This window comes from Lipotes vexillifer, unplaced genomic scaffold (assembly GCF_000442215.2).
Source record: "Lipotes vexillifer unplaced genomic scaffold, Lipotes_vexillifer_v1.1 scaffold491, whole genome shotgun sequence".
In the NCBI taxonomy this organism is placed as follows: domain Eukaryota; kingdom Metazoa; phylum Chordata; class Mammalia; order Artiodactyla; family Lipotidae; genus Lipotes; species Lipotes vexillifer.
In genome coordinates, this window is record NW_006770548.1 from 1,408,728 (window position 1) to 1,426,999 (window position 18,272).

Genomic DNA, 18,272 nt, shown 5'->3' on the forward strand with positions numbered 1-18,272 from the left:
CTGTCCCTACAGACACGGAGGGGAAGTGAGCCAAAGTTTAACTTCTCAAGAGCCTAGCAACACACACCCCTTAACGCAGAAAAGTCTTTGGCAGCAAAACACTCTGCCAATCAGTGCCCAGATTGTCTGCCTGTTTTTTAATTTTCCCCAAAATAACAGTGCAGCCCAGGGACCCACCTGACTGGGAATTCCACAACTGTATCAAGTTTGTCCCTCCAGTATCTATTGTAGGAGAAACGTTTGAGGTGGACCACCAGAATCTTCGGCAAGGACCACAGGTCAAACTTCTTTGTGGCCTGTTGATGCTTCTTACAGTTGGGACAGTACCTGAAAAGAGAAACCTCCACTTAGTGGGGAGGCAGGGGGCCAGTGCCGCCTGGGCTCTCAAGCATGGAGGCAATCCCATAACATCCTTTCTTGTACTCAGCATGACTGCTTCAGGGCAGGGAGGTCTCTAAGCCACCTTCCAAAAGAGGGTGATGGCTGTCCTAGTCTGGAAAACACAATTCACACAGAAAAACCTGTGTTGTAGGGTCAGCCATGTAAAAAAGTGACACATCCAAATACAAAGGGTTTTTGTGTACACAGATGGCCCCAGCAGATCTCAGAGTCCCAGGGTACCTGGGTGCCCCTGCCCAGAGGTAGGAGCTGCATACCAGGGGTCATGCTCCCCAAGGGTCTCCATGGTAGTGAAGAGCTCGATGCAGTCTCTCAGGGCCACTGCTGTCTTCTTTTTCTTCTGAGGCTGCAACATGCTGACGTGCTTCTCGTAGGTCTGTGAGGAACAAAATGCTGAGGTCTGCTGAGGAAACAAAATCTTACCAGGGTCAGCCACAACCTCACGAGCTCTCACGCCTGGAATATAATGTACTTTCTGGAGCCTCTGAACATGTAATGACAAAATCTTTAAGTGCTTTTCATTCTCGGTCTAAAACATACCTTGCTAAACTGCTGGGGAACTGGTGAGAGAGACCCACCCGAAGCAGAAACCAGCACATACCCCTGACCAAGCATGCCGAGTGACCTACCTCAGATTCCTGCTCATCGTAATAACGGCTCCGGGTCTCACTATCCCAATCGATGGCTAGTGTGGATCGAGCTGTGGAGGAGGACCAAAGTGTCACTCACTACTGAATGGCCAGCAACAGTAGAGGCTCCTCAGGTGACAAGAGTAAGAAGGACCACACTCAGGCTACGGCATCAACACCTGCTCACCCATCAACAGCCATTGCCAAGAGTGATGCTGTGCCTTGAGCCAGCCAACTCTGAATCCCTGGGCCCCCAAATCCTTTGGCAAAGATTTCCTCAATGCTACACACTTTAAAGGCACTAACTACATAGAATTCTGAAAGGGCACAGGTCAAGATGGAGTAACAGTGGCCAGATTTCTCCTCTTGCCTTAAACCACAAGGAAACTTGACAAAATAGAGGAAACAACTGTTTTCAGACACTGAATATTAGGCAGAGCAAGAGTGAGATCCCTGAGAGAAGGCAAAAAATAAGGTGATGCCTACATGGCCCCAGCTTATCGCCTGGAGGCATTTTCCAGGCCATAGCATGTGGGGTGGGCAGGGGAGGAGAACAAAAGACTGAGTTGAGGAGTCAAAGACCAATGTTCAAGAATGGGGCTAGGGACTTCCCCTGGTGTCACAGTGGTTAAGAATCTGCCTGCCAATGCAGGGGACACGGGTTCGAGCCCTGGTCTGGGAAGATCCCACATGCTGTGGAGCTACTAAGCCTGCGTGCCACGACTACTGAGCCTGCACTCTAGGGCCTGTGAGCCACAACTACTGAGCCCTCGTGCCACAACTACTGGAGCCCATGCTCCGCAACAAGAGAAGCCACCGCAATGAGAAGCCCACGCACCACAACGAAGAGTAGCCGCTGTTCGCTGCAACTAGAGAAAGCCTGCACACAGCAACAAAGACCCAAAGCAGCCAAAAATAAATAAATTTAAATAAATAAATTTTTTAAAAAAAGAAGGGAGCTAGAATTTGCAAGGCATTACACTAAAGACAAGAAGCCGCACGGAGGGAATGGAGCTGCAAAAAGACAAGAGAGATCCAAAACCATCTCAATAGAGCTGTTTAAAAAACTCTTTTTAGGTAATTATTTAAAAAGGGAAGCAAGCTAGCAAACTAGAGGACATCTAGCAAATCTCTTCTCCAATGAAGGAAGCAAAAAGACACAAGAGATGCTTTTGCAGCTCCCCTCCCGACCCAGGGTAGGCATCTTCACTGTCCACATGTTGCTTTTCACGCACAACACACATCCCGTGTGGATGCCCCTTCCCATCTGTACAGCAGTCCCCATTACAGGCTCCAGGTAACAGCCTGTGAAATCCATGACCATTCTCTAGATGGGTCACATTTCATGAGTATTCTCATGGAACAAAAGAAATATGCATTTATTCTCATAAGTTTGGGGAAATGCTGCCACCTAGCAGGGCCACAAGAAGTGTTATCAACCGGAACAAAAGTCCTGAAGGATGGTGGGAGTGGAGGGAGAGCTCATTTCCTTCTGAAGTCATCAAGGACGAAAGAGAAAAGCCTGACAAGAAGGCCAAGGAAAAGTGCGGAGGGGTGTCATGTCTCTGAAACAGTCTTTAAGGAGCTTTAAGCCAAGGATCACACAAGTGTCTGTTCCTGGAGCCACACTATGAGATGATGAAAGCTCAGTGCAGTCAGTGAGTGCTAAGTGCAAAGATTTTCCAATAGATCATAAGTCCCCAAAAGCCCAGTTTGAAAGGTCAGAGAAAGTGCTTACAGTTGAGTTTAAGCAGTTTCCCATCAGCTGCAAGGGAATTTAGGTCGGCTGTGCCATAGGAGTTCACAAGGCAGAAGGTAAAAAGCCTTTTTGGGCAGGGCCGGCCTTTGAGCTTCTTTTGGGTGGTCTCGCCATGGTCACTTCCCAGCTCATCCTCCCCACTGTCCTCTGTTTCTGAAAGCTGCTCTCTGCCTTCTTCCTGATGCTCCATTTCTTCTTCATCTTCTCCTAGCATACAGATGAAAAATAACATGTATGTAATTTGCCCCCATTTCAATGCTGCAATTTTTTTTTTTTTTTTTCGATACGTGGGCCTCTCACTGTCGTGGCCTCTCCCGTTGCCGGATGCGCAAGCTCAGCGGCCATGGCTCACGGGCCTAGCCTCTCCGCGGCATGTGGGATCCTCCCAGACCGGGGCACGAACCCGCATCCCCTGCATCAGCAGGCGGACTCTCAACCACTGCGCCACCAGGGAGGCCCCAATGCTGCAATTTTTATTTCATACCTAACTATGGTGCTTCCTTGCAGATTCAGTCCTGTGTGTATGAAACTACATCCACCCCTTTGCATCTACAAGGCACTTAAATTCACATGTGACACCCCCACAACCTGGTAAGCAGGCATGTGGGCACAGCTATTCCACGATGAGGACAGAGAGGCCCAGAGAGGTTCAAGGAGTCACCAGAAGGTAAAAGTGAGTCAGCAGCCCTGCCAGCCCTAAATTTGGGGCCCTTACCACTTGGTACTTTACTGGGCTTCATCCCACATAATCTGACTCTTTCAACTTGATCATTAGGCATACAGAGAGAAAAGGACCACAATTAAACCCATACTCAATACTCAAGAAGACCGGCTGGTAAGAAACAATTTAAAAGTAAAACTTTAAATGATAATGAACACAAATACTAGGTAAAGGTCTTCAGTTCCTCCACAAGAAACATGATGACTGTCCCTTCAACAAGTATTTACTGCATCTCTCTCAGGTGCAGGCACCATGATGGGCCCCAAGGAACACATCACACAGGATCCTCCCCTCCTTTTTTCTCTTTATTCATTTGAGATTGCTGACTTTCAAGAGTTTGAAGAGGGGGGAGTTCCCTGGCGGTCCAGTGGTTAGGACTCAGTGCTTTCACTGCCATGGACCTGGCTTCAATCCCTGGCTGGGGAACTAAGATCCTGCAAGCCGCGCAGCCAGGGGGAATAAAAAAAGTTTTAAGAGGCATTCTAGGGACTTCCCTGGTGGCACAGTGGTTAAGAATCTGCCTGCCAATGCAGGGGACACGGGTTCGATCCCTGGTCCGGGAAGATCCCACATGCCACGGAGCAACTAAGCCCGTGTGCCACAACTACTGAGCCTGTGTGCCACAACTACTGAAGCCCGTGTGCCTAGAGCCCATTCTCCACAACAAGAGAAGCCACTGCAATGAGAAACCTGTCCACTGCAACAAAGAGTAGCCCCCGCTCGCCGCAACTAGAGAAAGCCTGCGTGCAGCAGCAAAGACCCAATGCAGCCAAAAATAAATAAATAAATAAAATAAATTTATATTAAAAAAAGAAATTTAAAGAGGCATTCTAGAGACATATGGTGATGAGTAAATTTCCCAGGTGTTTCCAGAACTGGTTGGTATATGTGGCTGCAATAAAAAAATCCATGATCTTGCTCATCATAATTTTTGTTGTTGGGCAGTCAAAGGGGAAAGTTAAGGTATCAAATAAGTAATTTCAACAAAGATGGGGACAACTCCAAAAGGTGATGTAAAAGTAACAGGGGAAGGGAATTCCCTGGCAGTCCAGTGGTCAGGACTTGGCGCTTCCACTGCCAGGGGCCCGGGTTCAATATCTGGTTGGGGAACTAAGATCCCACAAGGTGCACGGTGCAGCCAAAAAAAAAAAAAAAAGTTAACGGGGGAAGAGTCAAAATATGAAGTTTATATATTTGGGGAAATAGCAATAGAAATGGAAACTGAGGAAAGGAAGACGTATATTCTACATAAGAATCCTCTTTCAGGGACTTCCCTGGTGCCACAGTGGTTAAGAATCCACCTGCCAATGCAAGGGACACAGGTTTGATCCCTGGTCCGGGAAGATCCCACATGTCACAGAGCAACTAAGCTCATGCGCCACAACTACTAAGCCTGCGCTCTAGAGCCTGTGCTCCGCAACAAGAGAAGCCACTGCAATGAAAAGCATGCACACTGCAACGAAGACTAGCACCTGCTCGTTGAAACTAGAGAAAGCCCATGCGCAGCAACGAAGATCCAATGCAGCCAAAAAATAAGTTAAAAAGAAAATCCTCTTTCAAAGACTGTGTCTCAGGAGTTGTCATGAGGAAGGACAAGTTGGGCCCAGGACAATGCAGCACAGTTTCCTGTCAGGCCACGGGAACAATCACAACCATGGATGACAGTGTGACATGAGTCCCCATGAGCAGGACTCTGAAACAGCCAGTGTGCATGAAGACTGCCAGCCTCAGCTCTCACAGAGGTTCCTTTCTCAATTAGCTCACTTCACTCCTGAAGCAGTGGCACTGCCCCTTTTACGCCCAGGTAAGCCTGCTCTGCTCTCAGACTGGCAAGTGAAACATTGCCCTGCCCAAGACACTCAGAGAATCAGCAGGAGACAGCCACCACAGGCCTAACAAGGAGCCATGGCAGTAAAGAGGTTAGAATTATTTCAACATTAAACAAGATTTGAAGTCTACACACCAAGGCTCACTTATGGAATTCAAAAGAAGGCAGTGAGAACAAGAGACTGAACAAGAGACTGACAGATGGAATGTCTAAGAAACTAGGCTAATTGTAACAATAGCAAATACTGCATGATGCTGTTATTAACTGAGCATCTATTATGTGCCAGATACTCTAACCACACTATCTCATTAAACAGTAACCTCAACTCTGTGAAGCCGTTATCATCATCCCATTTTGCAGATGGGTAAACCAAGGTTAAGAAAGATTAAGTGACTTTTTGAGGTCTGCCCCACACCTCAAGCGGGGAATCACAGTGCCTCAAGTTCCAGAGCACTAAGAACCCACAGGTCACCCAAGGTCTGCTCAGAGACTACCACTACAGCTCCAACGTGTCTGCTTGTGGGACCTGTGCACAGAATACACTCCTGTTCATCCCTCGTGGGAGGAGAACATGATATTCTGGGCAAGAACAGGAGTACTTGTTGTATAATAAATACTCAACCTAAAATACCAACAATTTGGAATATCCCTTCAGGACAGAGCCTTCTGGTCATTATTTTTTTATTTTATTTTTTTTGCGGTACGCGGGCTTCTCAGTGTTGTGGCCTCTCCCGTTGCGGAGCACAGGCTCCGGATGCGCAGGCTCAGCGGCCATGGCTCATGGGCCTAGCCGCTCGCGGAATGTGGGATCTTCCCAGACTGGGGCACAAACCCGTGTCCCCTGCATCAGCAGGCAGACTCTCAACTGCTGCGCCACCAGGGAAGCCCCTGGTCATTATTTTTAATGTCAATTCTCACTTTCCAGGACCAGGCATGTCTTGCAGAAATCTGGGCATTTGAATTTTCAACTGGGAATATATATTCAGCTATTCACAAAGCATAAGAACTGGAGGACATTTCTGGTTTTATAGGAATAAAGCCACCTAGCCAGTCATGCAGGCCCCCAAAAGAAGGATGACAGCCACAGTGCAGGTTAGACACAGCTCCATGGTCACAGATGAGCTTGTGAGCACTAGGCTACAGAAGGATGGTGAGGGCTCTGGGTTTCTTGCAACAAGTCTATCCTACTGCTTTTCCAACTGTGGCTCCTCACTCCCACATCAGGAGCTGTCCAGAGCCAGCTACCACCTGTGGCTTCCTGGGTAGAAAGAAAGAAAGGCCAGAAGAACCTGTCTCTGCCTTCTGACTGGCTGGGCAGGACATCTGTCCTCCCCAGGGGCGGCTGCTGGACCATGGTGATGGGTAAGGGCCAAGACAAAAGCTCTACAGACACAAGCCAGGTTGTGAAGGCAGCCAAGTGTACTCAGCAATCCCAACAGGTCAGAATCAAATCCTGACTCTGCTACATGACCTTAGTCAAGTCTCTCAGTCCTATTATGCTTAGTCTCCCTGAGATGAAACCCAGCCTCCACGCTTAAGATTACACGAGGTGTCAAAGTTGGACAATGGGCTCTGGCAGAGTGAAGTGGTGCAGACAGGGCTTCCAGGTCTGCTCTCTAGGCAGAGCCCCCAACCCCACCTCAGAGCCTCCCTCACCCATGTATACAACACCTTTGGAAGAAGAGGGAAGTCGGGAGGGATTTGGTCAGTCACAGCCCCACAGCGTGGCGTACGCTCACCTTCACAGCTGCCCCTGGAGCCATTGCAGGCCCCCAGCTCCAAGGGCGAGCTGCCAGACTCATCAGGCAAAGGTTGTTTTATATAGCGGCTTGAAAAGAACAAAGAAATTGTTGTTAGTTGTATCCTTTACCTATTTTTCTCCACTACTCAGTGTGAAGTAGTTCCTAATTTATATATTCAGCTATTCACAAAGCAATTTACATAAATAAAAGGGCCTTAAAATTCATGTGATGGCTTAACACTTCAGGAAATTGAGAGGAACCTATGAGATAAGAAGTTTAACTACCAGGGCACTGAACAGACTCTGAGAAAGTCTGTTTCAAATCTTTGATAAATGTTGCATGGCACCATCATTTACAAAAATATTTCCCAGTAATGTTAATTATCAGGTTCAGAATGATAGTGTAGTAGTTCAGAAATTACATTCAAATACAAAATGCCATCAGAACACTATACTCCCTCAAGCAGGTGACTGACAGGTGTGAAGACATGATTCCAGGGACTAGAAGAGGCTTAGGTGTTCACTGTCATGGTGCTTCAGATGTGCCAAATGTTCTGTCCCAATAGCACCTGCCGTGGCCCTCCCAGGGGCCGACACAACTACATTTCTAACAGAAGTGAGCATACGGGGTCAACACTGGCACTCTGCAGGGGGCAGTCACTCTTACTAGGCCCTATCTTTTTTTTTTTTTTTTAGGCCCTACCTTATTTTAGATAACAAGCAAATCACATTCCTACCACCAACCTGATACGCTCACAGACAGCCTGGTACAAAGACTCGAGGGTGAGCTTGTACTTGGGGACAGAAACCAGCAGTGGCTGCCCATATAGCACTGCCCCAGCGGAAGTGCTCGACGGCCTGGATTTCCTTTCCCTGAAGTACACTGGAAGCGTGACACATTCAGAGCCATCTGTGGAGGTGCTGCAGACCTCGTACCTGTGTCAATCACACAAGAGAGCAACTTCAGCGGCAGCTCTCTGTGAGAGACAGAGATCTGAGCTGCAGCTACATGGTGACCAGGACTATGGTTACTAGGACAGAGCACACTTCAGTACAGAAGGTGGATAAACCATTTCCAAGACGATGCTAGAGGGTGGGTCAGGAATCCCAAAGAAGGTCAACTGTTAACACAAGGTGAACCTATACAACCCAGGACCTGGGGCTAATGTGATCCTCCTTCCCCCAACCATGGCCTCAAACTCTGTGGTCCTTCAACTGGGACTTAACACAGATGACACCTGTCATCCAGACCATCACTTCAGACACAAAGGCACACGGGGGGGCCAGCCACGAAGTTCACCTTTTGTCACCCATCAAGGAGCTTAACTTTTAGAAAAAGGCATTCTCAATGCCCTGCCCTTTAGTAAAACCAAATACTGTACAGCGACGTACATCTAGAATATAAGCCAAAGACTCTTTATTTCAAATGAGGAAGCAAATTTATAAAACTGTTTGCCATCTTTCTTCAAAAACATTGAAGTAAAAGAATCATATTAAATTCTTTTAAAAAATCAGAGATAACCGAAGAAACTGCTAAATACAAATCAATGATTTTGAAAAATGTGTCTTACTTAGTGAATACATGGGATTGAGGAGATTTATAGATGTTTTATCCTGGAACAGATGTTACCAAAATTGCTGGCAACCGACTGTAGTCTTTCCCTCTTCCTATAGGGGGAGACACAAACTTACTGATCCGTAGAAACACAATCTCTCTCTCTCTCTCTCTCTCTCTCTCTCTCTCTCTCTCTCTCTCTCTCTCTCTCCCACTCTCTCTCTCTCTCACACTTCTCTCTCTCTCTCTCTCTCTCTCTCTCTCTCTCTCTCTCTCAACCATGATCTCTCTCTCGCACACGCGAAACCATGATGCTCAACAACCAAGCCTTGGAGTGAGGCTGGCCCAGGTTCCAGATCCATCATTGTAACTTTCTGGCTGCTGTAACCAGGTCAAGTGCCTTAATTTCTAAGTCTCTTTATCCAGCGGACAAATGGGATCACCCACCTTCCAGTGTAGTGGTGAGGATTAAGTAACTCAGTAGCACAGTACGTCACATGCTCAAAAACTATTACATGCTACAATTCTGTTTTTATAAGACAATTATCAATTCATCATAAAACAATTTGCTTTCCAATTCGCTGGCCCTCAAGCCCTCTGAAGAATCCTCCGTTGGTGGTTTGCCAACCTCCCCACAAGGTGATGTCCCAGGTCTTCTCAGCACAGGTATGTGCGAGCACTAGTTTCCAGAACTGAGGGAGACTGTGTTAAGGTCTTGGGGTATGAAGTGGACAGTCCCAGCCCTGTGGCCCAGCATAAGCCTTGGCACCCTCCATTAGTAAAGTAAGGGAACATGGCTGTGAGTGGGGAGGCAGCCTATGCGAGTGTGAACAGAACTAGGATCTTGGGTGTGGTTAAGAATTCTTCCTTTTAGAGTGACCTAGAAGTCATTGGCCACAAAAATGTAAAGGGAAGGAAATGCCTCCTTTGTGTACTGCATTCCTCAGCCAAAACCAAAAACCAAAACAAAATCCTAAAAACCTTTCTCGGCAGAGACAAGTTTCTGGCTGAGAGGGAACGAGGGAGGGACAACATGGGTGTGCTCCACACGCAAGCCTCCCTGAGCAAGTGGCTGCTGGGACCTCAGGCAAGCTCACACTCCACCCCCCACCCCACCCCCACCTGGAAGAGGGACACACACACAATCACACAAAGCAGCCTTGAAGCAAGAGGATTTGGGAGGGGCCGAGGAGACAATCTGCACTTCAAGTGTACTGTCCCCACAGGGATGAGAAGACTGAGTCTCAGAGCTTGCAGATGTTAGCGCTGGAAAAGGCTGCTTAAATCAACCTTCCCTGTCATCTGGGATGGAACCTGCCTGAGAAGCCACTACCTGTGGCTGGGAGAAAGGACGAGACCCTCCCTGTACTGAGTCCCTTCTCCTGTCTTCCCATGGCCCCTCACAAAGCTCTGACTCTTCTTGAGAAAAGCATTTCTGACAGCAGGACCATCTGCAGAACCACTGAACAGGCCTTCTTAACAGGTAGCAACTGTTGACAAAAGCCTTGTTCATGCTGAGGACAGTTATCTGGAATGTCTAGCTCTGAAGTGCCAGTAGGCGCTTAGCACTGATGGCTACCCAAAATTCCCTGAACATCCACCTCTTGCACCCAGGAGTTGGGGCAAATCCACACGAGCACCAACTGCCAGATCTTCTGCTCTGGAGACACTGACAGACACTGGCAAAGCCTCTAGAATGTTTCCTTTGACCCTGCAGCAGAAACCACTGAGTACTCACACGAAAATGTCATCCCGAGGCATGATGTGGTTTAAACCTTCATCCATTTGGAAAATTTTGTGGAACCGGTGATTATACACGTCTGTGACCACCATCTAAGAATCAACAGTAACAGAAAGATTACAGGATGGATAAGAGTACACCCACCATATGCCGCAACTAAAGATCCCACATGCCGCAACTAAAAGGATGCTGCGTGCTGCGACGAAGATCCCGCGTGCTGCAACTAAGACCCGGCGCAGCCAAATAAATAAATATTTTTTAAAAAAGAGTACACCTACTTAATAACCCAGGCACAAATGAAAAAATAAGTGCTGCCCCCTGAGAGATCACGATGCAACCAGCCCCAGAGCTCAGGGGCCAAGGGCCAAAGGGGAGCAGCATGGCTGTTGCCACCAGAAAACATGCTGTATCTGTCCCAAGGTTTATGACAGGATTTGCCCTCCAGTGGCAGGAATGGTAGGGAGTGAGTGCTGACCAGAGACCAGCAGTAATCCAGAACCCTCTGGGGTGTTCCCTGGGGCTGGAATTCCCCAAGCCATCCTCAGCACATAGCAGAAAAGACCAAACCCCAACCACCAAGACCTACCACCTGAAACCAGCAGGGGTGCAAGGGGAGTGGGGAGGAGAAGGGCACTGACCAGGGCTGGGAAAAGGGAGCGGCTGGGGGCATCCAGGAGGATGGATCCTCGGGTAGCAAGAGGTCTTCACTTTCCCCACCTTCACACAGGGCCAGGCTCAGCAAAAAGGCCAGCGTGAGCAATTGTTTTTATTTTTATATTTTATTTTTATTTTCAAATAAATCTATTTATTTATTTATTGACTGCGTTGGGTCTTCGTTGCTGCGTGTGGGCTTTCTCTAGCTGTGGCGAGCGGGGGCTACTCTTCGTTGTGGTGCACGTGCTTCTCTTGTTGTGGAGCACCGGCTCTAGGTGCGGGCTTCAGTAGTGGCACACGGGCTCTGTAGTTGTGGCTCACCAGCTCTGGAGCGAAGGCTCAGTAGTTGTGGCACACAGGCTTAGTTGCTCCGCTGCACGTGGGATCTTCCTGGACCAGGGATTGAATCCGTGTCCCTTGCATTGGCAGGTGGATTCTTAACCACTGTGCCATCAGGGAAATCCCAGCAACTGTTTTTATATAAAGATTTCTATCAAGTCACTCCACAGACTTACAGAGTTTGGGACAGGAAAGAACTTCCAGCTTCTCACATTACAGATGAGGTCAGGTAGGAAGGGGAGGCAAAGTGAGAGCAAATCCCCAGTCCTGGCCCTCTGACCATAGCTAGTGTGTCCTCAATGGAGGAAAGACAGTGTTCCCAGGGCTGGAAGGGACAGTCTCAGGCACAGTGTGCACAATGAACAAGGGCCAGGAGGTCTGAGGCATTCAGATATAATCACATGTGTGCTGGCCGATAAGACCTACCCCACAAAAGTGGCTACAAGGTTGAAACTATAGTCCAAAGGACTATGAACTGCCCCCAATAGGCTGAATGCCACTGAACACCCCGCCTTACGTTTTCTGCAGCAATGCCAGACAGCCTGGAGAGAGCCTCACACAGGTCAGACACAGCCCCCATCAGCGGCACAATCACACGGTACTGCAAAGGAGAGATGGGAGGGGTGACAAGGGTGCTCTGGAAAGGGTGGGAGATGAGTTGGGAGGAGCAGGCATCATGGAGGGCAGAGGTGCCCCACCAGAAACAGTGTGTGGTGAGCTCAGGGCCCAGATGAGTGGCCAGCTGAGCAAATAGGCAAGTCTTCTGCATCAACACCTGCCTCTCTATTCAGGTAGCACTGCAGAAGCTGGACCATCTCTTTCCCGCCTACACATTGCTTTATTTTTTTCATAACTTTTCAGAGCCATTCACTACTTCCTTTAAAGAAATGTTACAATTATACAAACTGCCAACCAGTCCTTGTCATAAAGCCAGAAGAAGCATGTAGTGAGCCATCAGCAGGGCTGGACACTAAGATCGATCGGCCTGTCACACCTTTCATTTGGCCTTTTGTTCTGGCAAGGCTCTCCTAGCTGATTTAGGGGTGAACATAACCAAGGGAAGTACTGTTTCTAGTCCCCTAACATTCAGATTCAAGGATCTCTTAGCAGATCAGCCAGGTTCCTTTAGTCAAATGAATGGAGCACAGGGGAAAAGGTGACAGAGAAGCCCAGAGAACCTTCACAATATGCCTGAATGACATGGGATTATACAAAGGTCTGAGGGAGGACAAGGGCACACACTCAAGGCAAGTGCCAAGGGGTTTCAGAGGCAGCTGATGGAGCTGCTGCTGCAACAGATGGAAGCAGCCCCACTCTGGGTCTGGAGGCCACTCACAACAAGGGGTACCATGAGGGTGCCGATTTCTCTTACCTGGGTAGGTCTGCAGCGAGGGTCAGCGGGAACCAGGAAGATCTCCATAACTCGATCTTTCTTCAAGGGCAGTGGGAGAGTTAGATAACAAAATGGATCAAAGGTCACAGAAACCTTAGCACATTCTGGGCAAACCAAGGTAGATTTGAAGAGGCCGTGGAACGTATCCACAATCACAGAGTCATTCCTCAACCTATGATTCTCCCAGGCTTCCTTTGCCACCACCTGGAAGAAAGCAAAGGGGATAAGTAAGACTTTCTCAGCATCTCACAGTTCTTAGCCTCTGCATCCAGAATGATTCACAGCAAAATCTGAAATAGACTGTGAGGCAGTCTGTGCAGCCAAGAACTTGGTCCAGGCCAGTGAGGGCCAGGACTGCTCTTAGCATACCAAACTCATTCCACATGCCAGCTCCATGCCCAATCCTACACTTAACAAAGTGCTGATGCAGGATCTACAGGACAGAGACGAACTGAGAGCACTGTGGACACATGGACCTGACCGGGGAAGGACTGCCTCCTATAGGGCTTCCAATGATCCAAAGTCCCTTCAGTTAACTTTTAATTTATGCTACAGTTCAGCTAGCTCATGGTTTTTCCTTTAAGATGTGAATGCTACTTTCAAGTATTCATACTGATCATCCCAATGTGATAGGTAGCTTAAATACTAAATTCCCTCTTCATAGATATGAAAATCAAGGCAAAAAAATCTAAGTGCCCTAAAAACATTAATAACAAACTATTTTAATCATCATGGATGGATTTTAATGGATTTCAATAATCCCAAGGGCCCACACTATAGGCACTTTACAGTTTTCAGGGTGCCCTAGTCTCTGGTTCACCAATGTAATTATACTAAACAAACTGACTCGAACTTGAAGAAGCCCAAGAGGGAGCATCAGGGGTAACTAGAGTTAGCCCCTTTGTAACGTGCAACACATTTCCATATTAGACCTCACGTCCACGTCACAAACAACAGTGAGAGGCAACCAGAGCCCTGGCACCAATACTCCAAGACCAGAAGAATGCCCTTGCACCACCCAGTAGGAGGCAGCTTCTTTGGAATATTTTTCTTCAAAAGTCTTCAATATCATACCGCATCTGGCCGCCCATTGGCATCCTTCAGCTCCAGGTACGGTTTTTTCTTCACTCGGTTCAGATCTTCATGCAATCCGTCTAGAAGAAAGGCTAACAGCTCCTGAGAGTCTTGTTGTTGGTAGCCAGAAAACTGAGGGGCAAAACGTCCCACCTGAGTCTACAACAAAAGCAACCACATCAGAAGGCGTAAGTTATAAAGAACCAGTGAAGTCAGACAGGAAATTGTCATCAAAAATAACTTTGGGCTTCCCTGGTGGCACAGTGGTTAAGAATCTGCCTGCCAATGCAGGAGACAGGGGGTCGAGCCCCAGTCCGGGCAGATTCCACATGCCGCGGAGCAACTAAGCCCGTGCGCCACAACTCCTGGGCCTGTGCTCTAGAGTCCAAGAGCCACAACTACTGAGCACATGTGCCACAACTACTGAAGCCCGTGCGCCTAGAGCCCATGCTCTGCAACAAGAGAAGCCACAGCAATAAGCCCATGCACCACAATGAAGAGTAGCCCCCGCTCTCCACAACTAGAGAAAGCCCACGTGCAGCAACGAAGACTCAACACAGCCAAAAATAAATAAAATAACTAAATAAATTTATTTTTAAAATAAATAAAATAACTAAATAAATTTATTTTTAAAATAAATTTGCAGGCTGCTGGTACCGTAAGGGAGAACACCCTTGCTCCAGTAGCCTGATTAACTCCTCAAGGGCCTAAAGGTCAGCAGTTCCTACCAGAGAGAAGAGGGCTAAGATCTGAAATCCAGGACAACTACAGACTTGGAACCTGGACCACTATCCCTAAGAGAGGAGTAAAGAGTGACTCCCTCAGTAGCCACATCTCCTAAGTACAGACACGAATCCCTCTCCAACCACCTTCTTTGGCTCAGAGTTTCCCTAAGAAGTTTACAAATGGTACCTGCATCAGCCAGAGGAATCCTCCTAGCCCTAAATAAGAGCACTGTACATAAGAGCCCTCCTAGCCCTAAATAAGTGCCTGCCTTGTATTGCTCTACACTACTGATCCTCAGAGTGCAGTGCCCAACTAGTGGCATTAGCATCATCTGAGAGCTTGACAGAAATGTACCTTCTCAGGCCCCACCCTAGACCTTCAGAAACAGAAACTCTGGGAACAGTAATTTGCATATATTTCCCAGGGATTAATGTGACCATGGGAATGAAAAGAATTTGTTTTCAATAAACAATCTGAGATTTTAATTTTCTCATTGAGCTTAGGTGCTATATTTTTTTTCCTCTGTGAATCAGATGCTTCATGAAGGCTCCTTGAACCAAACAGGATTTCCATATTTCAACATATGGAGGCAAGGCACTTCCCCCTCAGCAGCGAAAAACATTCAAGGCAATGGAAGGTTGAGGTGCTCCAAGTGCCCAATGCAGTTCACCCATCTTCCTAGCTGAGGGACCCAAGTGAGAACTGTCCCTCATACCAACATCTGACAATGTCAGCCCAATTCTTAACTTAGGGGACCCAACTCAAACCACAGTTGGTATACGTTCCAGCCTCAGAGAACCTGGGAGCACCCTTCAGATGATACTGGAAATTTGACTGAATTTTTATGGTCTGGCTTAGGGTGTCAACCATTTAAAGAATGCCACTGTAGGGACTTCCCTGATAGTCCAGTGGTTAAGACTTCACCTTCCGGGCTTCTCTGGTGGCGCAGTGGTTGGGAGTCCGCCTGCCGATGCAGGGGACACGGGTTTGTGCCCCGGTCCGGGAAGATCCCACATGCCGCGGAGCGGCTAGGCCCGTGAGCCATGGCCGCTGAGCCTGCACGTCCGGAGCCTGTGCTCCGCAAAGGGAGAGGCCACAACAGTGAGAGGCCCGCGTACCGCAAAAAAAAAAAAAGACTTCACCTTCCAGTGTAGGAGGTGTGGGTTCGATCCTGGTCAGGGAGCTAAGATCCCACATGCCTCACAGCCAAAAAACCAAAACATAAAACAGAAGCAATATTGTAACAAATTCAGTAGACTTTAAACACGGTCCACATCAAAAAAACTTAAAGAAAGAAAGAAAAAAAGAATGCCACTGTAGAATACAGCATTCTGAACAAGCAGCTTACAATACAAATGATTATCTGAAGTATCCTCGGCCCAGAGGTGGGGGCTGAGTCACTTAAGTGCGTGCTAAATGACTGAACAGAAAAGAAGGATCTGATCATGTAGTGATTTTAGTCTCAGAGCTTATCTTAATCCCAAAATGCAGTAAAGGAATGCTTCATTACAACACAAAACCACTCTCCCCAAAATAGGAAAAAGGAAGTATATACGTCAACATACTTTGAACATGCGAGGTGCCACATGAGCATCCCTTCCAGACCACATCTGCTTAATGAGCTCTGCATAGGCCTCTGCAATTTCCCCTTTCATTCCCAGAGGGTTGTCCCTGTTGATTTCAGCCTCATACTCATCTTTGAGAAAGTAGTCGGTCAGTGGTGCAGTGTTGCTTAAGCACTGAAAGAGAACACGATCACAGCTTACACCACTTCTGGAGAGCACACAGAGACACAAGATAAACCCAGTTCTAAATGACCAGTGAGGGTCACGCCAACAAAATGAAGTGCTCAGCAGATTCTCTAAAGGGCTCATAACAGTAAGGCACAGCCTCCCAGCGGCTGGTGGCCACATTGTGACTAGCCTCCCAGGAACACTGTTTTGGAGGGAGCTCACACTTACTGCCTAATAATTGTTTCTGAGACAAGCTCTCTGAGGGCAAAAGCTGTATATTCCACTATTCAGTGGAAGATAATAATTTTAGATGATATATTTTTTTACTGGAAGTGACTGCGACATTCCACTATTTCATGAGAAGACAAGATATAAGTAAGCCGAAGGCAAAATGCTTTACTAGAGCCAAAACACTCTGGGTGGGGAAAATCAGGATAATTAGAAAAAACAATAAATAATATTGTACCTGTGTATACTAATTTTAACTCCTTAAATTAAAAAATGAAGGTGGGTATTGGATTTTATCAAATGAGTTTTCCTACATCTATAGAGATGATCACATGGTTTTCTCCTTCATTCTGTTACTGTGTTAAAAGACTGATTAATTTTTCAGGTGTTAAACCAATCTGGTTTTCCTAGCACAAACCACACCTACTTGTTATGTGTTACCACTTTTATTTAGATATCATTGATTTTGATTTGCTAAAATTTTATCTACATTATTTGTGTCTACAGTTATGAGATACGATAGTCTAAAATTTTCTTTAGAAATTCCTTGTCATATTTTGGTATCAGAGTATCCTGCCTTGTAAAATGATTTGGGGTGCTGAAAGAAGATAGGCATGATTGGTATTTCTGCCTTAAATCACTGAATACATTTACCAATTCACAAGAATTTTCTCTTTAACCACTGGGCAACCAATCAGTCATGCCATATAATAATGCCCCAATAAAAATTCTGGACACCAAAACTCAAGTGAGTTTTCATACCTGGCAATGCTCCATGCCTGTTACACATCAATGCCAGGAAAGTAAAGCATCCTGACTCCAATGGAAGAGGGCAACCGAAGCTCTGCACTGAGAACCCTCCTAGACTCTGCCCTACTCCCTTCTTAACCTTGCCTAATTTTAAATCTGTATCTTTTCCCTATAACATACCGTAACTGTGAGTATAATTACTTTTAAGTGAGTCTACAAGTCTTTCTAGCAAATTAACAAAACCGAGGGTGGTCTTAGGGAGCCCCAAATTTGCAGCTGGTGTCAGAAGTGAGGGCAGTACTAAGGACTGTGCCCTCCTAACTTTGTAGCTGGACCCTAACTCCAGCCCATGCCCAAAACAGTACCATCACATAGTATGTGCCCAAAAAATATTTGATGGATGAATAAATGAGGTTTCAAAGGGAGGATTTGAGGATTTTCTCCAAGCAGGGGCATGAGGTGAGATGGCTCACTGGTGAAAAGATGGTCAACTTCAAGCAGGAATAATTTGGCTTAGTACCAGCTCCTTGAGTTCTCATCCCATTAGAGACCAACCAGGCAAGTATTCCAGTACTTTCTGAGATCATTCCCTAATGGTCAACAAAATTCAACATACTTTTACTATAAAATCAAACCTAGAACTGATTAAGAAGACATTTTGAGGCCAGGAACACTGATGAGGCCATTCTGTACTACCCAGTGGAACGTGCCTTGGCAGGGATCCCTGAAGTACTAACAAAGGGTCATTAGGGACCCCTGGGAGAAGATCCTCCCAACACCTTAGAGGCCACTCCCACCTGAGCCTCAAGTACTGTGAAGACACAGTGTTATTGAGATGGCAGCTCTGCCCTCTACCTGCAAGGCGGAGTTCATGAAGCAGGTGTTTCCCAGGTTTCCAAGTCCACAGAGCCCAGGTTGTACATGAGTTGATGGGGACTCCTGACAATTATACGAAGCAGAGAAGCCAGATCCACTGGAAAACATAACCCACATCAGCAATAA

At 47.0% G+C, this 18,272-nt stretch overlaps 1 protein-coding gene across 2 annotated transcripts in view; it reads right to left on the reverse strand.

Annotated features, from left to right (window-relative positions):
• The window catches only part of USP4 (ubiquitin specific peptidase 4), a 50,008-nt gene that overhangs the window by 4,750 nt on the left and 26,986 nt on the right, over window positions 1-18,272 (reverse strand). For both annotated transcript variants that reach the window (XM_007446194.1, XM_007446195.1), the window contains 12 exons: window positions 18,126-18,243; window positions 16,125-16,298; window positions 13,834-13,992; window positions 12,739-12,963; window positions 11,884-11,967; window positions 10,371-10,465; window positions 7,822-8,013; window positions 7,076-7,164; window positions 2,767-2,994; window positions 1,029-1,099; window positions 657-775; window positions 178-327 (listed from right to left, as the gene is read on the reverse strand). In XM_007446194.1, the coding sequence (XP_007446256.1) occupies window positions 178-327; window positions 657-775; window positions 1,029-1,099; window positions 2,767-2,994; window positions 7,076-7,164; window positions 7,822-8,013; window positions 10,371-10,465; window positions 11,884-11,967; window positions 12,739-12,963; window positions 13,834-13,992; window positions 16,125-16,298; window positions 18,126-18,243 (1,704 nt within the window). The remainder of the gene's footprint in view (window positions 1-177; window positions 328-656; window positions 776-1,028; window positions 1,100-2,766; window positions 2,995-7,075; window positions 7,165-7,821; window positions 8,014-10,370; window positions 10,466-11,883; window positions 11,968-12,738; window positions 12,964-13,833; window positions 13,993-16,124; window positions 16,299-18,125; window positions 18,244-18,272) is intronic.